This window comes from Bidens hawaiensis, unplaced genomic scaffold, assembly GCF_021521415.1.
Source record: "Bidens hawaiensis isolate Kalapana, Puna unplaced genomic scaffold, B.hawaiensis_p1.1 tig00024672_1, whole genome shotgun sequence".
Classification (NCBI taxonomy): domain Eukaryota; kingdom Viridiplantae; phylum Streptophyta; class Magnoliopsida; order Asterales; family Asteraceae; genus Bidens; species Bidens hawaiensis.
The window spans coordinates 134,338-162,337 of NW_027493909.1; the positions used below are offsets into that span (position 1 = coordinate 134,338).

Here is a 28,000-nt window from a genome sequence, read left to right on the forward strand (position 1 = left end):
AAAATAGTAAATGTATTTATTTTGGAATGTTATTTCAGTAAATTAATATACTAAAAGTTTGTAGCTCTTTCTAAACGCTACTAGTAGAAGCTTTAAGCTTTAAACTTTTTCTCCTGACCTAAAAACTTCCAGCTCCTTGAACCAAACAAGGCTTTTAATTGAGTAGGAATTTTTTCTTAAAAGCTTGAAGCTTGTAGCTCCTAAAAGCTTCATGCCAAATATACCCATGATTTGTATAATTAATATATATTCTGTTAAGGAGTAATTTATTGTTATCTTTAATTTTAATTTAATATTACGAAAAACTAATCCACATTAGGTGAGAAACTGACTTTTCATAAACTATGGATATATTTTAAATGAGAGTGACGATTCAATTAGTCATTTACATTTACTAGTGTACTAGCACGCTCATTGAGCTAGTACCTATCTAAGAGACAAGTGTGAATGGAAAATTTATTGGTTTCTACTCTATGCGAGCCCTATCGCTTATTTCAGTGATTCCATTCCATCCATGTATTGAGTGGTGCAAATCACATAGACGTAATAAATGAAAAATAATAAACTTGTGGATTAACCAAACAAAAGAAAATAGATTACTATAACAAAACTTGAGTTAAATATAGTTTACAAGTTAAACTAAACTTACAATGTCAGACATCTCTTTCTTGTTCCGTCTGTCAACACCACTTCCATGTCCCGATTTTCATTTTGATCATGGTTAGTAGAGATGTAATCAAGACAAACAATTTTATGAGCTACTTGATATTGCATCGTTAAAAGCTCGAAATGAACTCGAGCATGTAAACGAGCTCGAATTTTTCTCTTTGAGATTGAGTAGGCTCACAGGTTTAAATAAGTTTATTATTTATATAAATCTATTTTTATATATTTACATAATCTTTATTATTAAATATTAAATAGTATAAAAGTAAGTAAACAATATAAATTATATTTATATATAAACTTTTATTATAAGTATATAATTTTTTTGTATGTATATCAATATATTAATATATATTAAACTGGTCAAGCCGTCAAGTCCTATTTGAACATGGGAAAGAAAAATTACTCATCTAGTATCTCGTTATGTTTATTTTATTCGTTTTTAATTTTAAAATTGTTGCTTCGTTGTAATTTTAAATCGATCAAAAATTGCTTACACCCGACTAACAAAACAAACAGAACTCGTTATGTATTTATTATTATTATTATATAAATCCCATTCTATTTATTTTGTGCGTTTTCAATTTTAAAATTGTTGTTTCGTTGTAACTTAACCGATCAAAAAATGGTTGCACCCGAATAAGAAAAAAACAAAACAAACAAAATGAAAAAATAAAAACAAAAAGAAAATACAACAAAAGACAAAAAAAACAATAAAATAATAAAAAAACAACAAAATAACAAAAAAACACATTTTTTCGAAACTCCCCACCAATCCGTGGTGGATCGCCCCGATCCATGACGGGTTGGGTGGCTATTTTTAATATGAGGTGGTGTCTCTAGTAGGACCCTTAATTAATTAAACAAAATAGTGGATCAACTTATTTAACTAAAAGGACTAATAATGCTAAACTGGACACACCCGTTTAATAAAAAGTCAACCCGAAGACACCGTATATTAAATGGGTTTTATATGATAACCTAAATGTATGTATGGGTCAGTTTATATTAAACCCGAATCAAAGAACCAAAAAATTAGTTGAGTTTTTTTAAACCCCGTGGTTTCGGTTTTTTCAGATTTTCATTTGGGTTCCGTTTTGGTTATTGGTTTTCGTTTGGTTTTGCTTTTTCAGTTTGCCCTTTGGGCTTCAAATTTTTGGGGCGAAAAAACATTTGGCACGAATATATTTAGTTAACACCACGTATTAAATTCTTATAAATTACTGCAAATTCAAAATTAGTAATGCAAATTTATAAGTTTGGTTTGGTTCGGGTTTTCTAATTCTAGTTGAATATAAGAATTAAATTAAATTGTATTTAATCATGTAAATTATAATTTAGGGAGTCTTAAGCTCTTGTATATGAAAAAATTGGTAAGGCTGGCCTCTTGAGAGGATTTCTTCGTAATAAATTTAGATTATAAAAACAAAGATCTACAAGAAATTAAAAATACCACACTAAACCCAAATTTTTGTCGAGGGCTTTATGTTATTCATGTGTCGTCGGATATGACTTTGGAAGGTGTTCAAGATGTTGTAGCGTCTTTTATAAAAAAAACAATTTAACTAATTAAGTACAAAGCTAAACAGATCCCACCTACATGCTATTCAGACATCATTTACATGTCATTCGAGTTGTAATGTCGTATGGCAGATGAAAATGGCGCATGGGTCGCCTGAGGAGCAAATCATACGACCCAATGATATTTTTGACTAACAAAGAAAGGTTCGCTGTGACCACTAACAAAAACATACGACCCCGTGACCATTTTTCATGACATGTCATACGAGTCGCAATGTCATGTAGCAGATAAAAATGGTCACCCGGGTTACACAAAGAGCAACTCATACAGCCAAATGATGCTTTTGACTAACAAAGAAGCTACTGATCAATTTAACTACGGACAAAATTATACGTCCCATATGACCATTTTCATTGTATGTGATCAACAAGTCATTTGTTATTCAGTTTCTTTGTCGAGAAACAGCCCGAACTGCAGTGCACACGCAAAGCAGAAGTAAATCATGAGCTGTTCACCGTTTCGCTTTCGCTTCCGTTAACGAATTGGTGAGGAACAGAGTTTTATCCCCATCAACAAGACATGGAAGCTTTCTTTATTTTTTGAAAAATTAATTTTCAATTTTCAGAACATAAATCATGTAACCCATCTAAAATCAAAATATCATGTTCCGAAATTTCAAACCATCAGCACAAAAACATAATAAATTAAGGATTTAGAAATCAAATTCATCCATGGATGAATCACTCATGATGGTGTTGATTATGATTAATGGGAAAAAAATGAGTGATACTATTTGAATCTAGCAAGATGAGGAGCGAGTAATTAGGATTTTCATGTGATGGTTGGATCACATTTTCTAGAAAGATGATGATATGATATTCATAGTACTGTGGTAGTGTACTAGTATTTGGGCATGAGATCCGGTCATCACTTGCCACGTTTCGACTTTTTGTTGGATACCATGTTTCACTTTTTTATTTTTATTTTTATTTTTTAATCATGTGATATTTCTCATTTTATTCTATCATATTTTTATTTTAGACTTTTGGATCATCAAATAGTACCGGGTATTGCAATTAAACCAGTACCAAAATAGCATTTCGATAATAGTACTAAATTTTTGAGAAAATCGGGATCGAAATTTTCAGGATCGATACCGGTATTGTATTTACCGATTTTTTTTCTATTGTACCGATACCGAACTGAGCATTTTGGGTCTCAGTACCAAGTTTTTGAGAAAATCGAGATCGGGATTACCAGTATAGTTACCGAGCTCATGGCCACTATATAGAGTGTGCATAATCCATAACAAAACTAGACATTTTAGCATTATTACATTAAATATATAAGCATGTGGTTTGAATTGTAGATTAACAAGATACGAAAGCATGTTGTATCAAGGAAGATATGGAGCTAAAGTCAATTTGGCGACCATGAGCTCTACTCACAAACTAGCGTGTAGACATCGTTTGGTAGGTGTTTCATAGTTGGTATTTTTTACTGGGACAGGTACGGGCATATTATGAAAAGCTAGTACTTGAGTAGTTTCAAACATCTTTTTTACGAGGAACATTGGCATATCAGGATTAGAGAGGCTTGTCAAACTTGAGAACAAAAGATAGGTAGAAACTTTTGATGACGGATGATTTTTTTTTGTTGTTAGGGTCAATTGATAATGTTTCGATGCACCGGATAAACAACATGTGATCAAAATCATGTATATGGTTTGATTTAATGTTGATCTTTTTAATTGGAACTCATGATCGCTAGCTAGAATACTCATGTATGATATTTTTTTTCTAAACAAACGATATGAATTGTGTTTATATATTTACTAGTGTTATCTAAATAATAGGGCATGATAGTCACACAATTACTTTAATTTTAATATTAAATAATTTAATTAGTGAAACAAACAATCACTGGAGTAATCTATATGAGTAGTGGTGACAATATTAAATGCAGTTATTAAAAGAAACAATGTTTATCTAATAGTTTACCTTGTTCCATTTCATTGCAATTTTATACCAGTGACATTTATAAAACTTGAACCTAGTTGTGATCATTTGTTCCTTTTTTTTATATCGCTTAATCCTTGTGTCCTAGTTTGATTGCAGTTAGTTTAACATTAGTATAAATTTAACTTTTAGCTTTTATAAATAAGATGGAGCATATAGTACTAGCCACACGTTTTTCTTCAAAACTAAAGTGTTAATTTGTCTGTTGGAAAGACCAAATGTTTTTCATTTTTATAAGGGTCGAACCGTCACCATGGTTGGGTGAACCATCACAAATGTGAATAAAGATCGAATGATGGTTCGGGTAGAGCGTAGCAATTACATCAGTAGATATTTCGGTAGGAACTTCGCTAGAGTATTACTACTGCTCAACACTTGCTGCTTAATAATCACTTGCTCCTATCGCTTAGTACTTAGTAGTAACATGCCACTAAGCTTATGTTGTCATTGTTCAACAGTAAATAGTACTAGTTTCAGAGGCGAAGCTTCCCCACCGCGCCCCCCTGTTTTTTTGCGCGGTAGTGTAAATCGAACCTTTTTCCGTCCGAAAATTTGTGTACGAAGTGTAAATTTACCCGTTTTATACTGAAAATTTGAGGCCGCCCCCCCTAGTTTATGATTTTTATAATACATTTTAAGTCCCACCCCCCCTCCCGACGAACTCGCCCAAGCTTCGCCACTGACTAGTTTAAATTTGCTTCTGGTTTGCAGGTGGTCTAAGTTACCATTGATGAACAATGGTAACTCACTAGTGATGATCAGTTAATACTAAAGACCATAATACATGCAACGTTTTACCAAATAACCTTGAGTTACCACTGTTCGTCGTCAATGGTAACTTAGACCAATTGCAAATCAGTAACAAAATAAACTAGTATTATTTACCGTTGAACAATGGAAACATATTACACGCAATGTTTCACCAATCATGCAAATCTAGATAAAAGAAAAAAAAACAACTTTCAGTAAGTAATTAACAAAAAAAATATAAAATTTCTTCTTGCTAGTTAATCTATTTCACACTTTCTAACTCGAGTTAATGTATCTTCCAATTTCCTAGTTGATGTTAAAGTAAATCCAGTTATACGAAAATGATGATAATGACGACACTAGAATCACCAACAAAGTCTAAGTAACCATGTAACTCATGCAACACAAGTTGTACATTACACCAAAGTCATAACTCACAATGATCCCATACCGTTGCCCACAAAATTCATACATTTTAAACTTACCAGTCAATAGGTCAAAATGAAAAGAACAGACTGAAGTTCAGAAACCCGGACTCAAATTCAACACAACCATCGAATCAGAGTATAATAAATTCAACACCTTGTGGTGTTCTTGGTTCAATCTGCTTTTTGGCACAACATCTAGCAGCTTTCTCCTTCTTCACCTGGTCATTGTCAATCGGGGTTCGCTCCAAAACCTGGTAGCGAGGGTCGATTATGATCTTTTGGAGGGAAACCGCGTTTTCAATGAAGTAAACAGCAAGTTCAACGTCACTGGTGCGACCGTAATAGCCCACTATTTCCAGCAATTGAAGATGTTTATGAGAATGCTTAGCCACCTGCCTTATCTTTCTTCTTCTCTTGGCTGGTGACATCCAAATTAGCTGCAAGATACAACACAAAGGTGCGTAAAACGGGTCCTGTTCGTGGGTTGGCGGGTCAAACCCGACATGAACCAGAAAATTTGACACAAACCTGAAAACCGTGTCACAAGTTTCCACGGGTCAACATGAAATTTTATATTTTTACTTTTTTTGTGCTTTATCACTCTAAAAAGTACAAATTTACAACCAACAATACAACTGTATATAAAAATAATTATGTTTAAAATATAAAACCTGACGTTCTTTTGTGTTTTATTATTGAAGTTTGGTAAAAAAAAATCATTTTAAATAATAGCATAACAAACAAACAATAATGTTTTTACGTATAAAGATAAACAGGCCTGCCCATGAACCCGACCCAACCGACACATTTAGCCAAGCATACTCACTGGTTTGATCGCAAATTGATCCCGATTAGACCAAACCCAAAGCCACAAATTTCATGTTAAGTTGTGTGAGCAATTCACACCCCAACATGGGACCCATTATGCATGGTCATGGCATTTACAAGTAAACCAACATTACAATTTTTTGTTGCAAACCAACCGTAGTCACCAACATGACAAACTATAGAAGACCTTACTGTGATAAGAACACGGTTTTGATATTTTGAAACAGGTAATAAACTAATAATTCATAAACTCACCCTCTGTCTCATTAAAAGTGCAGTTTTAAGTAGACACATAGTTTGAGAAGATAAATGTCTAAAAAATACTTAAGAATGATAAAATAATATAATCTTGAGTACCCAACTCACTATCATCAATTTTTGTAACTATAAGGGTATATAAGTAACTTAATCTTTAAACCCTGCCTCAGGATTTTAAAGAGAATGTCCCAAAATCGAAAGTGTTGCAAGTTTCATCGATTTTTTTTGGTATTTAACATCCTGATTAATCTAAGATTATTTCAAGAATAATAATTAGTGTAGATTAAACTATATCCATTAATTACAGGTAGGGCAAGAACCTGCATCACAAATCTCTGCAAATTTGGACACGCCTTTGCCAAAGAAGTGAACTCAAGGAGACTATCATCATCCCACGCGCCCACTTTCAATATCAATTGCTTCAGTTTTGGCAGTACAGGGAAAGAAAGAAACTTTATATTTTCCTGCAAAAGAACAACACAATTTTAAAAGCAAACTATTCATCAACGCGAATACAAACTCGGGTTAAAACCGACTTTACTAACCTCGGGGCGGTAGATATCCAATGTAAGAATCTGAAGGTGAGAAATACAACAAGATATCTGCCCAAACACATTATTTTCAAACCCTGAATACCCTTCACCAATTGAAATCTCTTCAAGCTTTGGAAGATTATTAAGTTTTATAATAATCCCGGGCCCGAGATAGCTAAACGACTCAAGATTTGAATCCGTTATCTCAATAGACTTAACCCCAAAACAAAACACTATCTCAAAGTACTTCAACACAAGCGATTTCCCACTAATTTTCACATCTACCAAATCACCCGATCCGTGAATCGATAACTGTTGAAGAACAGGACAGTTAACTAACAGTTTTGCAATTGTATCTTCACTCACATTAACGCATTTCAAAAAGAGCGATTTAAGCGTCTCGGTTTTGGGAAAGGACAAACTGTTTCGTTTGACGGTCAACCTATCGAAAATCTTGATCGGGAAAGCATAGTTTCGCGGAGTTTGACGAAGCATCTCACCGTTTTCTAACAAATCAAGTTCGAGCTTTTGAACCCGTTTGGACACTGCAAACTCAACCCATTTATCAATGGCGGACTTCGACGCCTTATCAAGGTCAAAACAGATTCTTAAATCATCAATGGTGGGACCCTTGTGTTGGCGGATCACACGGTTGACCCAGTTGATGTATTTGGGTCGCTCTACAACGCGCAGCTTTGAATCGACTGCTATATCATCTAACTTGTCGTTGGCATCAAAATCAAGACAGTATGTTTGACGCCATAGGTATCTCCATCTTGTTGAGAGCTTGCTGGTGGATGCTGCTTCCTTTAATGGCAGAGTAGATATTATAGATATAAGTATATCATCCGGCATTCGGCTGATGAAATCATTTGAGTTAAATCCATCATTAACCCCCTAAACATACACAAAAATAATAAAACATTAGATTAATTCTAACAATCAACTATCAGTTAACATAAATAATAATAACAGCATACACAATACTGATAAAACATTAGATTAACCGCTATGCAGTCGATATATCACCATGATATAACTAACAGTGATCAGTCCCTTGGTAAAATATCAGCACCTATAATTTTTGCGATATCTGACCGATATCCCCGATTTAAGTCTGAATTATCAATTTTTAATGTTCAACGGTAGTGTTTTAAGTTCCTACTTGCTACAATTGTTAGTATTATGCAAAGGGTTAACTTGTTAATCGGGACTAATCATCGCTTAACAATCACCTATCACTTAACATTAGGCTAATTCTAACAATTTACAATCCACTATCAATGAACAATTTCAATTCACACAATTCAATATATTTGATGTTCAAAAAAGTTGCTAATTAGGAAGTAACCATCCCATGTAGATAAAACTACAGCAATTAACATGCAAAACTGAAATTGAAATTGATATAAAAAAAAGACCTTATAATTTCGAGCGATTCGAGGCCTTTTTCTCATCGATTAGGGTTAGGAAGTAATGATTTTTGGATTGTACAATTGGGGGGGTGTTTGGTGTTGGTGATTGATTATTGATAATAGAAGAAGAAGAAGAAGAAGAAGAAGATGGCAGTCAGTGGTTTGGTCTAATAAGAATCATCATTCATCATAGTAGGCTTTTGGATTGCAACCCCAGATGTAGGATTGTTGGATTCCATATGACACTGCAATTTGGTGATATCTTTTGTAACATGTTAATGATGCTTTCATTCTACTCCTTGGGCCCAACTATCATCATATTATTATGCATCTTCATATTGGAAAATTTAACTTTTGGAATGTTTTTTCATGGGCTAAAAGCATTTTTGTAGTAATCCTTAGTTGTAGTCCGGATGGTAAGGTAGAGACTTAACGATTAATCAAGATTAATTAGAATTAACTTATGATTATTCAGGATTAATCGGTACCTGATCGAGATTTTTACAACCATTGTTTAAAGTATGACAACTAATATGCAAATAGTAACAATTGTAAGTATCATATAATAAACTTGTACATTATGCTTTATAGTTTAGTGAGAGTTAAAACAAAATGTGGTAAGCTATTACATAACCTTCGTATGTTAAACTTAAATAAAATTGGTTTTTTATTAAACAAATCTCTAGACATGAATGTACAAGTGTTTATGCAACTGATAACAGTAAGAATCGTATAATACACTTGTACATAGTGTTTAGGGGGTTAAAATGAAATGTGACAACATGTTACTAATTGTCATATGCGATACTTAAAAAATAAATGTATAAGTGTTTATGTGCTTTTGTAGACTTGTAACTGGTTTTGTATTGAATAATCCTCCAAGGTGTACGTAATGTTATAATGTTATTATGTGATAGCATAAGTATTAGTAAAAAATCAATATGTATTTGTAAGAATATAAAGGAGATGAATAAGTTATTTTTAAATTCAATTTAAGGTTCATGCAACTTTCATTTAGATCTTAGAATGACATGACATGAGATTAAGAAAATGTGTAAAGAGACAAGGGAAGAGATGATATTAATTGGATGTATAATGGAACGGTGGATGCTAACAAATCCATTGTATGTTGGCTCATGGCCTTCTATCAAGAGTTTGTTTTTGTTTTTTTTTGTTTTTTTTTTGTCACAATCGTCTATCTTAACTAGTAGATATCACATGTACAGGATGTTTCTTTAGGATGGTAAAGATCATTGAAGAAACACGGACCTAATCCCCTAAGGGCTCAGATCCGATGAGTCCACAGGGTACGGGTCAAATATTATCCAACTAACAATACGAGTCCGATCTCCCAAAGTCCAATGACAGAAACCTGCAAAACAACCACTATGAGCTCGTTACGGGAAGGACACGAGGGGGGAGGCTTCCCATAACCACCCTCCTGCGTGAAATAAAAACAATTCTGGTAGAGAGAAAGTACTTAAGTATTTAGAGTAGATAGTTGAGAGTGAATGAATACTTCATGGAGATTGTGAAGGTACTTATAGCCGAAGGATGTGGGAATATGATTGGCCTAGCTGTCCCTTTCCAGAAGATGCTATCGCAACCGCCTAGACACGTGTCCTCATATGATAGGGTGAGCTATACGGCCCATGTGCATGGTTGTAACAACCTGGACACGTGTCCATATGTGATAGGACGAGCTACACTTGGCCATGTGCATGATTATAACAACCTGGACAGCTGTCCTCCTTCTATTGGCTATTGGTTCACGTGCTCTTCAAGAAAGGATCTTGGTAAATCTTATAGAAGAGAATTAGTTCATTACAGCTGTCCTATGACGTTGCCTTCTGACCATCCTTGCGGGTGGAAACAGTACCCTACGGATGACTTCTAAGGGCGTCTAGATCTTCCCGCACATAGTCTCTAGGATATATTGTTGTTCTTCCTTTGTTTTGAGTTATGCAGGTGATTTATATGTCCCGCGGGTGACATATGAGGGGGTCCCCTCTTACCCGCGGGTGGTACTTAGGGGTATTTGGGTCTTTTTGGTACCATACCTCTATAAGTCCCCCAATCTTTTTGGACGCCGACTACCTACTGTATTTGACTGTACGCCTTTCTCGCTTTTTCAGTTTTCCCGCGTGATGTGGCATGCTCTTATTGGACCCTCCATTTCTCTCTCCACTGTCAATTCCCATCGCATTAATTGCGATGAGTATAAATAGGGTGATCCCGTTTCTTCTTGAACTTTTATCACTTCCATCTCTTTCTTTCTCTGATTAAAGCAAATATGAGTTTTCTACTTGTTCATCATAGCTCGTTGCCTTCAATTACCAACTGAGATCATGGCTGGTGAGAAAAAAGGAGGCCCATCCATAGATAAGATTATCGTCTGCTGGAAGGAAAGGGATTATGAAGACATCGTTAATGTGTACAGATTAGCTCCGGAATGGGGGCTGAAATTTCTTGCTGTAGGTTCAACTGCCAATAAGCCCCCGAAAGGTAAGATGGCCCTTTACGCTGAAGACTTTACGACTGGGATTCGAATTACCAAGTTCCTCGGGAGTGTTCTGACGAGCTATGGGGTTCATTTGTCTTGGATACATCCTTTCGGATTGATGAGAATTTGTCACTTCGAGTTCTGTTGCCGTGCCCACAACTTGGTACCTTCCGTTGATAAGTTTGCTGTCTTCTACAAGATGGCAGCCGTGGCGAGTGGTTCAGCTGGTCAACCACTTGTAAAGGGGTTATTGGGACAGAGCCACCACACAGCGCCTACGATTGGCGTACTAATTTTTTCTGGATTCGGGAAGACATTATTCCCTTTTCGATGACTTATCGTTCTCCCAATGAGAGATTGTCGGAGATACATGCTACTGCACACGCGAATCTCTCATGGCACATTACTATGACCCGCACGCCAACTCCGATGCGTGCGATATCTGAGGGCGCGTTAGTACGTGCTAGCATGAGCCGCTTGTGGCCTTTTCCGAAAGAAGAGCCGTTTTATCAGAAACCAGATGAAAGTAAGTTTGTGTTGTTTTTTTTGTTTTTTTTACTATGTAACTATGCAGGTGAGGGATCCATCTTATTCGTGCTGTTGGATCGCGTGGCGGGACTTATGGCCCACCGCCCTCGAGATCCTAAGGAACTACCATTTTTGGACCGAACCCGCGATAACTTTTTGTTTCCAGCTTCTCTGCACCCAGAGCCTGTGGTATCCCAGGCTATGTTTGCCAACGGTGATGGAGTTTTGAATCCTCTCCCCTTATTAGCACTCACTTCTAGTGTGGTGGTTGTGCTTTTTTCTTCTAGTGAAGAGTCATCACCCTACGAAGAAGAGGAATCTTCAGTTGATACTACTGATGATGAGAGTATCATGAATGCAATTGCATGTCTTAGCCGTAAGAGGAAACATAACTCATCCACTAGTAAGGCTGCGGATGCGGGAAAAAACACTTCTGAAGTTGTGACCAGTGAGGACGAACATGATGTTTGCGGATGCCTCGAAGCCCACTGGAAAAGGCAAATCACGTCTCTTCAAGCCTGCTGTTCCAAATAAATCAAAGAAGGTGCGTCTAGGGGACCGTATAAGCCTTGTTGCTTCTACAAAAGTTATTCTCGATATTGCTCTTAACATTGTTGTACTCTTAATTATGTTTCTAGAGTAGTATGTTTCTTGAGGAAGTGAAGTGTTTGCTGATTCTACAGAGGAACATCCCAAAGGTTCACCGAACCAAGGGAAGATAACTTTACCTGCTCTCCACCCGCATCACCGCCCAAATCTACATTTGAGCCTCCGCCCAACTCGCCACCAAAAAATGTTAAAGAACCGATTATTCTAAGATATACTCCTCCAGGTAGGGGTGAGCATGGGGGTATTTCACAAGCTTTCAAAGAGCCTGTTAATCTTTCTCCTCCTAACTCCCCTCATTCTTTTTCAGATCAAGGGGGCCAAAATGTTGTCTCCACTGGTCCTCAAGCGTCTTCATCCCGTTTCCATGAAGACAAGGAGCCTGCAGGATATTATGGCCAGACTAACCCATTTGAAGATCCACTGATACACCACCCGCACTAGTATGTGCGTTAGGGCTCGTTGTTCACCGATAATGACGTTTGCCATGAATTTCTTCAACAGGGAATTCCTCATGCTGAGAGGCAACACCAGCGTGGGCGTCCTCGTTATGAGTTAGCAAACTCCTTCTCCTACAATCTGGCTAACGCTGTCTCTACTAGCCAGGAGATCTATTGGGACTGGTTAGTTATGAATGACACGTGGGATGAGTTGAGTGCTGAGGTGGCCAAGAAAGAGACGGATGACTACCGCGTGGCTGCTAACACTGCCAAATGGCAGTTAAGTGATGCAGAGAAAGCTGTGGAAGTTGAGAAGGCCCAACAAGCTGCTGCTGCTAAGGGATGGGAGGAAGCATGCAAGCATCAAAACGCCATCTTGGAGGCCTCTCACGAGCAAACCTGTACTAAGCAGGGTGAGATAATGCATGCTGAGGAAGCCAAAGCAGCCTTGCAGAAGCAAGTGGATGAGCAGAATGACCTTATCTCTTCCTATTTGGAAGAGATAAAGACTTTGAAAGCAAAGGCATCTGCAAAGGACGAACACATTGCTAAGCTTGATGAGAATAACCGGGAGCAAGCTTTGGATTGTGTTGAGCACAAGATGGCTCTTATCCGGGATCAAGCGGATAAGAAATGGTTGATGTCAGAGAGAATCCCCCAGGTAACACTTTCTTTCTTTTGATACTTTGCATTCGCGACATGCGTTCAAATGGTTCTATTATTCTTCATGTTTATAGGTTATTGAACACACTCGAGACGGTGCTGAACTTGGGGATTGCGTTGAAGAGCTGTTTGTTGCGTCCTCTCAAGCCAGTCGTCAGACCGGTTTTAAGAAGGTCTGAAGTTTGAAGAAGAAAAACGACCTCTTGAAGAGTTTGACTTGCATGACAAAGATACCGCGAAGCTCTATGCGGAAAAGACAGAAGCTTTTGACAAACTGTCATTTCTTATTGAGGAGGTGGTGGTGGAACTTGCTGAGCAGGATGACGGGGTAGACCAATTGAAGGCTTATTTTGCTATCGGTCGTGAAGAAGATAATGAAGATCAAGTGGACCCGAATGTGGATGGTGATGATGAGGATCCACCTTTGTAATTTGGTTATAACCTTGTAGACGCATGTATTCGATCATATGTAATCAGATTTTATATGTAATCCCTTTTGACTTTTTAATGTAAGAAGTTGTTTATCCTTTTACATTTTGTTTAATGTATAATATAAGTGTAAGAATTTAGGATCTTCTTAGTTGTCAATAAAGGACTACGCGAAATTTATTATAAGGACACGCGGGTCCCTTCTGGCACGCAGACCAGGGATTTTACTTTATGGACACGCGGGTCCCTTCTAGCACACAGGCAAGGAATTTTACTTTAAGGACACGCGGGTCCCTGCTGACACGCATGCCAGGAATTTTATTTTTAAGGACACGCGGGTCCCTTCCGGCACGTTGGCCATGAATATTACTTTAAGGACTATTATAGCTTAAATCGATTTTTTTGATAAAAGTGGCACGCAGGCCTAACTATATTACAAGTGGTGACATAAGATGTCCTTTTTACTAGCTATCAAGGCACGCATGCCAAATAGAAAATATTCTTAACTAAAGTCTTGCTTATATGTAACATTTCTTTAATTGAGCAATGTTCCAGGTTCTAGGGACTTCTGTTCCGTCTAATTTTTCCAACTTGTAGGCACCCTTTGATAATATTTCTTTCACTTTGCAAGGACCTTCCCAAGTTGGGGCCAATTTACCCGGAGGTTCTTGACCGGGTGCTTCATTGTTGTGGAAGACAAAGTCTCCCTCATTGAAGTTGCATTTTCTAACCCTTGAGTCATAATATTTCTGTAACTGGCGTTTATAATTATGCTCGTGGATAGGGTCCAATTCTCTCCTTTTTTCAAGGAGATCTAAGTTCATCCGCAACTCTTTTTCATTATCGTTGTTCGTCAACATTCTTGCGGATGGAACTCCAATTTCAGATGGGATCATGGACTCGGTACCATAAGTCAGGCTAAACGGCGTCTCAGAGTTGCTTGACTTCTTTTGAGTGTGAAAAGCCCAAAGTACATGGGGGCAATTAGTCCACCCATCTAGTTCGTTTAGTTCCCAACCGTGTTTATATTCCATCTTTAATGGATCTATTAGCTCTTTCGACCTGACCATTGGCCTGCGGGTGGGCTACATAAGTAAATACTTGGGTGACATGAAGTTCTTTCAGCCACGCTTGTAGCCCACTATCCGCAAACTGGGTTCCATTGTCGCTGATTAATTCATGGGGGAGGCCAAAATGGAAAATAATGAACTACCACAGAAATTTCTTGATGCTAGATGCAGTGATGGAGGCAAATGGTTTAGCTTCTACCCACTTGGTAAAATAATTAATTGCCCCAATAAAAAATTTGACACGTCCCGGGGCTTCTGGTAATGGACCCATGATATCAATTGCCACTATTGGAACGGCCACGCGGATGTTACCGGCACTAGCTCATTTTTTGGGCGTTGGGTATTGAGAGCATGGCGTTGGCATGAATCACATTTTCTGATTTTCTTGCACTGCGTCCATATGCATCCCCGGCCAATAATATCCCGCGTTCATGAGTTTGGCGACAACCATTCTTGGACCCGCGTGAAGACCACAAATACCCTCATGAACTTCCCTTATCAGATAATTTGCATCCTCGGCATCCACACATCTCAGGAGTGGGCCGAGGAAGGATCTACGGTATATGATACAATCTTGCACTTGGTAATTTAGGGCTTTGTGTCTGATTTTTCGACCGCAGCTTTTTCTTCCGGGAGAACTCCTGATGTTAGATTAGCCATAATTGGTGTCATCCAGGATTCGACACCGGTTTATATGACCAGTACTTGGTGTTGCGCAACATATGGATGATCGAGGACTTCTACGCGGATGTCTTTTGAAAAATGTTCAAAGTTTTTGAAGCTAATTTGCTAAGAGCATCCGCTGACTTGTTTTCACTTCGTTTAATGTGGATGACTTTGCAGGATGAAAATTGTGAAATCAAATCTTTTGCTTGCGAGAGGTATGAAGCGATCACATCGTTTTTCGCCTTGTATGTCCCGTTAATCTGTCCCGCGATCAGCATTGAGTCTACCCATGCTTCCAAGTGTTTCACCCCAAGCTTTTTGGCTATTGGCAGGCCTGCTAAGAAGGCTTCATACTCTGCCTCGTTGTTGGTACTTTTAAAGTCCAACTTTATGGCATAAGTAAATTCGTAGCCTTCAGGATTAACCAATCTGAGGCCTGCGCGGGATCCTTTGTTACTTGAAGCTCCATCCATGAATAGTGACCAAACCTGGTCTCGCTCAGGAGGTATCGGAGTTTGCTGTTGATCAGGCACTCCTCTTCTTTGTTCCGCGGGACTTCTGTAACGAAGTCCGTTAGCAATTGGCCCTTGATCGCGGGTCTGGGTTTGCACTCAATCGCATGTTCTCCCAATTCTATGGCCCATTTTGCTAATCGTCCGGACAGTTCTGGTTTACTTAGCACGTTTTTCAACTTGTACCCTATTAGCACATTGATTGGATGGCCTTGAAAATATTTGCGGAGGTGCATGGCAGCGTAGACCTAAGCCAAAACCAACTTCTCAAGCATTGAATATTTGGTTTCTGGACCTGTCAACGTTCGACTGACATAATAAATTAGCATTTGGAGATTTTTCCTATCTATCAGTAGCACTGCCCCAATGGAAATATCAGATGCTGATAAGTACAACGTCTAAGACTCTCCCGCATGTGGTGCTGTTAGGGTAGACAGTTCCATAAAACACTTTTTAACTTCTAAAAATGCTTTTTCCGCTTCCATGGTCCATTTGAAATGTGCTTTCTTTAGACAGTTCCTCAGAGTTGACACAAATGGGAAAGACTTGGCCGCGTGATTGGCCAAAAATCTATTTAAAGTAACAAGCCTTCCATTAAGTGTTTGTACCTCTCTGAGGGAAGAAGATGAAGGCATGCGAGCCACTGCCTGAACCTTATCTGGGTTTGCCTTAAAGCCTGCACCCGTGACAATTACGCCTAAGAATTTTCCTTCCTCCATCCCAAAGGAACATTTACTAGGATTGAGCTTCATGTTGATCTTTCTCATAGTATCAAATGTTTCTTCTATGTCTCGTAGCATCTGATCCTCTTCAATGCTCTTTATAACCAAATCATCCATATAAACTTCCAAATTTCGCCCGATCTAATCTTTGAAAGATTCATCCATCAAACGCTGATATGTAGCACCAGCGTTTTTTAATCCAAAGGGCATCATTTTGTAACAAACTGTGCCCTGATCTTTGCGGAATGCTGTTTTGTCCTCATCACCTGTTGTCGTGCGGATGTGATGATAACCTTTGTAGGTATCAAGGAAGCATTTAAACTTGAACGGGGCTACTGCATCAACTTTAAGATCAATCTTCGGCAATGGGTAACAGTCCTTCGGGCATGCTTTGTTTAGATCTTTAAAATCTATACACATTCGCCATGTTCCGTTACTCTTGGGAACGATGATCGGATTAGTAACCCTAGTTTGGCACTGTATTTCATGGATGATTCCAGCGTTTAGTAGATCTTGAACTTGTTCATTCATAGCTTTGGTCTTCTCTGGACCCATCTTACGCTTCTTCTGGACAATCGGTGTGAATGTTGGATTCACTCGCAGCTTGTGTTCTGCAATCCTCCGCGGAACTCCAGTCATATCTGCGGGTTGCCAAGCAAAGATGTCCATGTTCTTTGTTAACAATTGTTTCAGAAATGTCCTTACTATCTCGGAGATAGCAGGCCCAATTGTTATTGTTTGATCCGGAAACTTCTTGTTCAACACCCACTTTTCTGGTTCGGTTCTTTCAATTGCTTTGGCACCTTACTTGGCTTTGAACTTTCCGTTGTGAAGCAGTGACGGTTTATGTGGATGATGGCTACCCCAGTGTGGGTTGGAACCCCTACCGCACCATGAGCTGTGGAGGGGTGAGCATTTAAATCACCAATTGCCTCACGCCTTAAGATAATATCATGTTTTGACATAGCCGGTAAAACCAAGAATTCAACGTCTTCAGTACGTGAATGTGTTCCATCGCTGAGTGTAACAGGAAAAGAAATTAGCCCTCGCGGGTGCATCACTTCACCCCCAAAGCCAGACACAGGTGGATGAATTGGCTTCAGCCTCACCTTGTCTTCCTCGTCAAGTTGTTCAAAACACTATTCATACATTATGTCTAACGTACTTCCAGTATCAAAGAAGAAATAATGTGAACAGTAATGACCTAATAGGGCAGTGATTATCATCGGGTTCTTATTGTATGGGCCCCCTTTGACCCGAGCGAAAATTACAGGTTCATTCTTCCATTCTTCCTCATCAATTTCTCGTCTTTTACTTCCAACTATGCGCCCTCCTTGAATCACGTGAACATTCAAATCTATAACCTGCTTTTTAGGCCGGCCTTGATTGTCTTGTGAGGAAGCTTTTCCAGATTCTTGTCCCACATTTTTGACTAAGTGTCCTAGCTTTCCGGACTTGACTGCTGCTTCAATTTCACCCCTCAAGGCCAAACACTCATCCGTGTTATGACCAATGTCATCATGGAATGTACAATGTTTCTTGGGGTTGAGGAATGTTCTTTTCATGATTGGCTGAGGCTTCTTGAACTTCACATTCTCAGTGGTCAAAATTTCCGACGGAGTATTTGTCAGTGGGGTCAAATTGTTGGTGGTCTGTGTTGAGGTGCCTGCTTTGTTTTTGTTGACTATCAGTGACCTTGCATCAAATTGCTTTGATGTATCCGCAGAAGGTTGAAGCCTTGACCAAATTGATCCTTTGGCTTGTATATTCGGCTGCGGATTCTAAAATTCTACTTTTGGAGTTTGCTTTGGGCTGTCAGACCCCAAGGTCTTTTCAGTTCTTGCAAACAGTTTCGTGGTAGACATTATTTCATCCCAGGTCTTTGGCATTCCATCTTTACCAGTTAAGGTGCAGATCAAGGCGTTTCTCCACACATTCTTGCGGAAGGCTCCCCTCAACATGTCTTCACTAATTCATTCAATGTTAAGACACTCGTCGTTAAACCAAGAAATGAAGTATTCAATAGACTAATTGTTTAGTCTAACAACGTCCAATATTTTAGAAGGATCGCGGATGTGCTTCTTTTGTTGACTAAAGTGTTGAGAGAATTTAGCCACCAGGTCGTCCCAACTCTTGATTTGCCCATCCGTCAATTTTTCAAGCCATTCGCGTGCCGGCCCAGTTAATGTTAATGCGCACATGTGACACCAGTAGGGAAGAGTCCAACCACTGACTCCTCCCACTGCCACGAAATTCAATAGGTGATCGCTAGGATCTGTCATCCCATTGTATTTTCCTAATGACGTAGGAATTTTCGGATTAACTAGGAATGGAGCTGTTGCAATACGCGCTATGAATTTTGACTTCTCAACAAAGGATGGACGATATGGTTTTGTGAAGTCTTCTTCCGCATCACTGTGGTACTCAGTATGGAGAACTACCACGCGTGGGCGACTAGTTCCCTCTCGTCTATGAATTCTGCTATCTCCGCTGAAATAACTTACTACACTTGGACGGTATGTTGGATCATAACTTTCATATTCATCTCTGTAGGAGGGTTCGCGCATGACCATGCGAGGACGGTCACACCTCCTCCTTTCAAAATCATCCTCAGGAAACCTCTCCGTCTGAAGGCTATCACGTATCTGACTCCTCCGCACCGTTGTGGGAGGAGATGGAGATCTCCTAGGAGTCTAGTCATAAGCCAAAGTACGGGTGCGGATTCGCTCTTCACGAACCATGCGCTCGTAATCAGCTAAAGCATTTTCTTGCTTAATGCGTAGCCAATCCTCGGGGGACTGAATTCCTCTAGCTCTGGAGTTATGATGGTGAAATCTCGTTGGCTCGGAATTATCAGATCCGTCTTCCAGACCTAATTCCTTGCGGGCCCGGCGAGTTTCCGCTGTAACACGTCCTAAGTCACCCGGAGTTGGGCCTCCAGGTGCTTCGACATCAACAGTACGTCTAACAGTTATCGGAGTTTCCGTCGGCCCTTCGAGAGATTGACTCATATAGTTTGAGCCAACCAAAAAACTATCACAATTCTAGCACAACCACGGATGGCGCCAATGAAGAAACACAAACCTAATCCCCTAAGGGCTCAAATTCGATGAGTCCACAGGGTACGGGTCAAATACTATCTAACTAACGATACAAGTCCGATCTCCCAAAGTCCAATGACAGAAATATGCAAAACAACCACCATGAGCTCGTTACGGGAAGGACAAGAGGGGGGTCTTCCCGTAACCACCCTCCGGCGTGAGAATAAATATAATTTTGGTAGAGAGAAAGTACTTAAGTATTTAGAGTAGATATTTGAGAGTGAATGAATACCTCATGGAGATTGTGAAGGTATTTATAGCCAAAGAATGTGGGAATATGATTGTCCCAGCTGTCCCTTTCTAAAAGATGCTCTCGTAACCGCCTAGACACGTGTCCTCAAATTATAGGGTGAGCTATACGGCCCATGTGCATGGTTGTAATAACCTGGACAAGTGTTCATATGTGACAGGACGAGCTAAACTTGGCCATTTGCATGGTTATTACAACCTGGCCAGCTGTCCTCCTTCTATTGGCTGTTGGGTCACTTGCTCTCCAAGAAAGGATATTGGTAAATCTTCTAGAAGCGAGTTAGTTAATTACAGATGTCCTATAACGTTGCCTTCTAGCTATCCTTGCGGGTGGAAACAGTACCCTGCGGATGACTTCTAAGGGTGTCTAGATCTTCCCGCACATAGTCTCTAGGATATATTATTGTTCTCAATGTTTTCACGACCGGATCGAACCGGCCAGTCAGACTGGTTCGAACGGAGTTCAGCAAGGTTGACAATCCGTTTCGGCATAGTTGACTCGCTCCTGTAATAACCGGCCAGTCAGGTGCGGTCATGCGGTTGAACCGGAGAATCGGGATCAGAAATCGTACCAGATATAGACAAGAATGAGCTTGATTTTGTCGGATCTTGATTGAAAAGGATAAGAAGCATCAAGTCTTGATTGAAAAGGATTAAAAGCAGCGGATCTGAACTTGGGAATCGCCGAATTTGGATATAGAACAACTTGATCAAGATCAGACGGTGAAGCATATAGCTGGGTTTTCACTTTTGTTTTTGACAACTACAGTGGTTGTTTTTGTGATGAAAAATGCAATGTGTAGGGTTTTCATTTTTGTTACATTCTCAAGATGGGCTATTGGGTTAGTAGTTAATATTAAGACAGTAATCATGGACTGATAGGCTTATATTTACATCTCAAACTAATGTTTCTGGCACTGAAAATATGTTGGAAGGCATCCAATTTTTATGTGGAGCCATGGTTATGTATCCACTTTAGGTTGTGTCCCACTTTAGTCTATTAATGTAGGATAAAATAACATCGTACGTAAAACAATCTTGTGTGTCCATTTTTGTCCGCATATTGTCAACAAAACATATTTCAACTCATAAATTTCAATATGCGTGTGAACGAGACTCGCTTAGTGTATATTTTATTCACATATATCGCTATTATTCGTATTTCATGTATTAAGTTTATACTCATCTAAGTTCATACATGTAGAGAGATCAACATGCATCATTGATAATGTTTGTTGAGAGAAACAGAGAGAGAAGTCGGCGATGAGAGTGAATTCTTATGAAGAAAACATCAAGTTACTATAAATTTAAAGGTAGACATTAAGTTTGGAAGGGTTAACAATCAAATTTTGGCAAGAAGACCAAGAAAAACTATTGGTAAGTAATTTCATTACTTAATTTCTTGTTTTTGATGCTTGTTGAGTTTATGATATCTCAAGCTAGAAAGTGTATAGGGGAATTGACCTTATTTGGTGTGACTTAGGGGGTATTTTGGTTAACTATGTTGTTACCAATCCAGTTTGAAGGAAAAATACTAATAACATCTCACATATGATGTTTGTATCAAACTATGGTATTTAAGAACAAAATGTGGTGCTTTATAGTTTAGTGAGAGTTAAAACAAAATTTGGTAAGCGATTACGTAAGCTTCGTGTGTTAAACTTAAAATAAAAAGGTACAAATGTTTATGTGACTTTACAATTCGGTAGTTATAATTGGTTTTGTATTAAATGAATCTCTAGACATGAGTGTACAAGTGTTTGTGCAACTGATAACAGTAAGAATCGTATAATATACTTGTACATAGTGTTTAGGGGGTTAAAATGAAATGTGGCTGGCAAGCAGTTGCTAATTGTCATATGTGACAGCCTTAAAACAAAATGTACAAGTGTTTATGTGATTTTGTAAATTTGTAATTAGTTTTGTATTGATCAATCCTCCAAGGTGTACATAATGTTATAATGTTATATTGTGATAGTATAAGTATTAGTAAAAAACCATATGTATTTGTATAAAATAAAGGAGGTGACTAAGTTATTTGTAAATTCAGTTTAAGCTTCATGCAACTTTCATTTAGATATGTTAACAAATTCATCGTATGCCGGCTCATGGCCTTTTACCAAGAGTCTTTTTTTTTTCTTCCCATTATCGTCTATCTTAACATTTAGATATCATCATGTACAGATTGTTTATTTAAGATGGTAGCGATCACCAAAGCTTATCTTTAATTGGGTAAAGATCAAACGTCCCTAGTTACAAGTTAGAAGTGTGTCCCAATAATCTCTCACTAGTGTAGGTAGTGATCACTAATTTGATTTTACTAGTGGGTGCTATCACTTACATATAATTGATTAAAGAAGTTTACAATAAGGATAAAACCAACCTATTTTGCTCTACTTCTTGATCTTGTTCTCCTTTTCTCTGAATATTATTTGGAATCTGAATCAAAGATCATCTGAAAAACATGTACTCTAGTTTCTGGCAGTCAAAATATGTTGGAATGCATCCAATTTTTATGTGGAAGGCATCCCACTTTAGTCTATTAATGTCGGATAAAATAGCGTGTATGTGAAACAACCTTATGTGTCACATTTATGTCCGCATATCGTCAACAAAACATATTCAACTCATAAAATTCAATATGTGTGTGAACAAGACTCGCTTAGTGTATGTTTTGTTCACATATATCGCTATTATTCGTATTTCATGTAATAAGTTTATACTCATCTAAGTACATACATATAGAGAGATCAATATGATGCATCATTGGTATTTTGTTAACATGTTTGTTGAGTGAAAATGAGAGAAGTCAACGATGAGAGTGAATTCTTAGAAAACAACAAGTTACTACAAAGTAAAGGTAGAAATCAAGTTTGGAAGGATCAACAATCAAATTTCGTCAAGACGACTAAGAAAAACTATTAGTAAGTAATTTCATTACTTAATTTTCAGTTTTTGATGCTTGTTGATTTTATGATATCTCAAGCTAGAAAGTGTATACCCTAGTTGAAATCTATGAAACTACATTATGGTGAATGAACTATATGTAAACATTTGGGTTTTAGGTAAACTAGTAATAATACGTAACTATATAGGTAAACTAGCAATTTATGTAATTGTATGTATTAAGGTTGTTGGACTGATTAGACATGTTCAAGTTCAATCATGGGCGGAACATATATGAGGCGGGGAGGGGCTGTGGCCTGTCACACCCCAACCAAAGGCGGCGGAACATGCCGAGGTGCAACGGATTGCTCAAGAACACAAGACACTATTTAAAGTGACAATATTTAATCAACTCATTTAAATTCATAAAATCATAAGAAGTCACATAACTTGTTCATACAATAACCGAATTCAATCAAAGCAAATACTATATTGTTTATTTTGCTAATATCCTAATAGTCTTGATAACGTTTTTCTTCAAGTTCTTGAGCCAAACTAAAGTCAAACCTGTAACATTGGATAAAATAGAATTTGTCAACACAAAGGTTGGTGAACAATTTCATAGTTTTGAACAATAATATATAATAGGAATATTTTTAAAACTTGTATACAAAACAATAAATAATAGCAACAATTTAGATAAATGAAATCGTTAATAAGAATACATTAACGACACCTTTCTATAAGGGGATGCCAAATAGATTCGGATTTTTATGAAATCGATAATAAGAATACATTAACGACACCTTTCTATAAGGGGATGCCAAATATACTCGGATTTATGAATCAACCAACCAAAACCGGTAAACACATTAGCATTTATGCATGTAAGCATATAACACCAAATCGAGCATTTATTTAAGTAAGGTATACAATAAAGTTTGTGGTTTAAGACTCAAGTATAAAACATTTATTTGAATAGGTATGTAATATCACCCCCAAAATGAAAGATGGAAAAACGGGGAATGAAAGTACTCACGTTCAAGTAATAAACTTGATTAATAAAATGACGAGTAACCGGAAGGATGAGGTTTAACGAGCAAAACCTAGATGAATGAAGTCTTGTATTTGAAAGGTTGTCTAGGAAATATTTAAATAAAATAAATGATAAGAAATGCAAACAATTTAAAGTTTAAGGTTTAAAATGTAAATATTTAAGAAATTATAATAATAGTCCTTTAAAAATATAAGTTTGCTCGAAACCAGGTTAAAGTATCTAACCCTAAATTTTACTCAACCTATCTTAAGTAATAAGGTTGGTAAAAATGAAAGAATGCAAGTCTCTTTATAATATAGATACTAAAACGGGTTTTAACGAGTGTTCGAGTTGTTGGTTCGGATCTTGGTAATTGGTCAAACCCAAAGTCAACTTTCCAAAATAATAAATGTTATGAGATAACTCAATAAAATTTAAGAAGACTTAACCGAGTATGTAGTTCAATTGTTTTAGAACTAACAACATCCGTTAAGCGAGTGTTTGGTTTTGTCGGTCTAAACTTTGTTATAAGATCAAGTTGGATTCAACATTCCAAGTACTTTAAGAAAATAATTAAAATCAGTTTATAAAGAAATATACAAGTCTTGATAGCTAGAAACACACTTGTGTGTCTTAATGGTTACCAGATGCCCAAACATAAAAAAACTTGTATAATAATTTATAAATGATGATACTTAAGTTTTACAACCAAAAAGTCAACAATAAAGTCTTTAAACGAAAGTTTGGTTTTCGGTTCGGATATTGTTTCTAGGTCAAGACCGAGGTTTGATTCTACAAACCCATAACCATGGAACTCATAAAAATGATTTTAGAAACTTAAATGTAACATAACGCATGTTTATACAATTATTTAACAAAACTAGTAAACAAAGTTCGGTTTACGGTTTGGAGCTATTTACGGTTAAACTGAGGCTAGTCTCTACAAACCCGTAACCATGGAACTCAACAAATATGAAATACAAACTAAAATGAGCAAAAGTTAGGCATGGTTAGTAAGCATAAACAAGTTATATATTTATATATATATCAAGGACCACGTGAGTCCTCCATGAAGCATTGCCTTACGAGGCCGGACACTTCACCGACCGAGACCGGAGAAGTGACCACCAAAGGTAACAAGGGGTGTATATTATATATAAGTTGTACCACAAGTTATAAGTAATAATATGTTAGTTAGAATCAAGTATTATGGTCAGTTTGACTTTTGAAAGTCAAACTTCCAAGAACAATGAAAAACAACCTTAAGAATCTTGAATTTGAGAGAGAAGATGAAGTATGAGCAGGTATTAATGGTGAATATGGTCTTGTATATATAGGATAAGGTTGAAAGGGTTATGCATAAGGTCTAATGTATAAAAATTCGAATTGGATAATAGGGTGTAAAGCATAAACAACAACAAACAAGCTGCTGCATCTGATGCCCGTCTCGCTACGCGACGGGGCTTAGGCCTCACCCATCGCGCGGAGCGATGGGGTGGGCGGGCATATTTTCAAAGTTTGCAATAATGGCATTTTTGGTCCCTGGAGTTGTTTTAAAGCGTTTTTAAGGCATTTTAGGGACTGAAAAAGATGTTTTTAAGACTCGAAAAGTACAAAACAATATTGTAACATAAAATCCATCATTTTGATTATATCAAAGGTTGCGGTTTACAAAACAGGTCGGGTTACATGATAAATGAATACAAAAACGAATACAAATAGGACCCGAAATCGACAAATGTCACATGGCCCCCTGACTTTGGGTTTATAAATGGGTTTTACAGCTTCAGATATTTTAATTTGGAAGAGTATGTGTGTTTTTTTTCTACTATGATATGAAAAGAAAGATAGGAAGAAAAAAATGACTTATATTTTTGAAAATGATAAAATGGATAAGTGTAAACTGAAAAGTTGAACATACACACTGACATAATTATCCAACTAAACCATTTCCATATAATAAAATGATAAAATGAGTGGCGTCAAAGTTTGATTTTCAATTTGTATTATTGTTTATTCATTTACTTCATTATTAGTTATTTCATTGGTTCGAGTATGGTGTGTATATAGACTAGTTTAATGAATAAGCCTTAATATTGGGAAGTTTTATCCCGTAACAAAATGTCATATGTTTTTTTTTGTCGTTTATTTTTAAAAACTGTTTTTTTCTTGGATATACAATCTTTATATCGTGTAAAAAAGTTGGCTTTTTTAATATTTTTATGTGTTTGAGCTTATGTTTATTCTAAGGTTTTCGCCCCCCCATGGATATGTTCAAGTTCCGCCACGGTGTTCAATGGAACAAACTAAAAGAACTATGGTTATGTGTAATGGAAGGGCTAAAAAATGTGAAGTGTTGTGACACGTGGCGTCATGTAAGCAAATGGTGTTGTAGTCTCATATATGTGTGTATCTCTGTGTGTGTATATATATATTCTAATAAAAATAATAACCGGGGACCCATGTCACTTGGAAATTCATTCTTAGCCAAAATTTTTCGCTCAAACTATTTTCAAGTTTTTATTGAAAACTTATTTATGTCAGTGTAATTAAAACATATCAATCAATCATATTTAATCAAATAACTAATTAACTAAAGAGAAATTTCCTAAAATAGCCCCTTAATGGTGAGAGATTCCAAATTTGTCCTCTTAAAATGGTTTTTCCAGATTTGTCCCTCTTCTAACGCATCGCCGGCGATGTGTTAGGTAGTCCCTCCGACGAGTTAGCTAACATATAGTCAACGATGTGTTAGACCTCCAAACACATAGTCAAAGATGTGTTAGCTATCTAAACATAGGGTTAAAGATGTGTTTAGCCTTTTGTTTGTTTTTTTAGTATTATATTATCATAACTAGTTTTATTTATATTTGGTTTTCTTTTATAACATCTGATATAAAATTTTGTATAATTTCGAATGTACCGTTGAGACATGTTTTTTTTATCTATGAACCTACATAAATTTACTCAAAACCGAGCGGTGTTAGATTAAAATCAAAATGTTCAATAAAATTTGACCCAACATGGTTAAAAAAAATTATGTCAACATGTAGATAAAAAAAACACATCTCAATGGTAAATTCGAAATTATATAAAACTTTATATACTAAAGTTATAAAAGAAAACCAACTATAAGTAAAACTAGTTATGATATATAATATTAAAAAACAAACAAAAGGCTAAACACATCTTTAACCCTATGTTTGGATAGCTAACGCATTGTCAACTATGTGTTTGGAGGCCTAACACATCGTTGACTATGTGTTAGCTAAATCGTCGGCGGGACTACCTAACACATCAACGGCGATGAGTTAGCAGAGGGACAAATTTGGAAAAACCATTTTGAGGGGACACATTTGGATTCTCTCACCATTAAAGGGGTTATTTTGGGAATTTTCCCTTAACTAAATTATAGAGATTAAAAATATGCTGGTATTTATATCATTATAATAAAAATATTTATATCTTTTATGAAATCATATCTACCTTTTTTTATTAAATTAATTTTTAAGCATTTTTCAGTGTATGAGATGAATGTTATAAAAATTAATGAACGGTATTTATAGTTCTAAGAAGATATAAACAAGAAGAAATTATAAAAATAAAAGTGTTATTTTCACGTATTCATTTAACCTTCACGGATCCATGGAATTCTCATTCATCTCTTTAAAATCTGTAATACAAAAACATGTTTTAGTCATGCTAATTTTATATATGATGTTCTCTTTTTATGTCGCTTATAATGTAACATCTTATCTTCTTTTGTTAGATATCGTTATTCCATTAAAATATAATTGTAAGCCCCCCCCCCCCGAGGCGTCGCCAATCGATACGAGATCCGCACGAGGTCTAGGAGTGCGGAATCCTCCTAGACTCGTTTAATGGTGTAGAAGACGAAGAACACGATTACACATAAGCAAACACACGAACAAACACACGAATGGGATAAACAAATATGCAGATCCTTTATATAAAAACAAACCACGTTACAAACCGAACACAAAAAAAGACACGACCGACCCGAGGTGAGCTCTACCTCGGGTCGTCCCACACGACTCTCCCTCTCTGTTTTTCTCTAGACAATTGAACTGAAACACAAAACACTCTGACTTTCTGGATACTAAACCCTAAACAAGACACACATATATATAGAAAACCAACTTCGCGGGCT

At 37.1% G+C, this 28,000-nt stretch overlaps 2 protein-coding genes across 2 annotated transcripts; both read right to left on the reverse strand.

Annotated features, from left to right (window-relative positions):
* Positions 1–5,347: 5,347 nt before the first annotated feature.
* Positions 5,348–8,537, reverse strand: LOC143569855 (F-box/FBD/LRR-repeat protein At5g22700-like). Its single transcript, XM_077055661.1, has 4 exons — positions 8,425–8,537; positions 7,016–7,900; positions 6,791–6,934; positions 5,348–5,821 (listed from the first exon to the last, which is right to left on the reverse strand). Exons 1-4 carry the CDS (start codon positions 8,458–8,460, stop codon positions 5,516–5,518), a joined length of 1,371 nt encoding a protein of 456 aa, XP_076911776.1. The 5' UTR covers positions 8,461–8,537; the 3' UTR covers positions 5,348–5,515.
* Positions 8,538–14,105: 5,568 nt separating this feature from the next.
* Positions 14,106–14,621, reverse strand: LOC143569854 (uncharacterized). The gene has a single exon (XM_077055660.1). The coding sequence runs from the start codon at positions 14,619–14,621 to the stop codon at positions 14,106–14,108; it is 516 nt and encodes a 171-aa protein (XP_076911775.1).
* Positions 14,622–28,000: the final 13,379 nt, after the last annotated feature.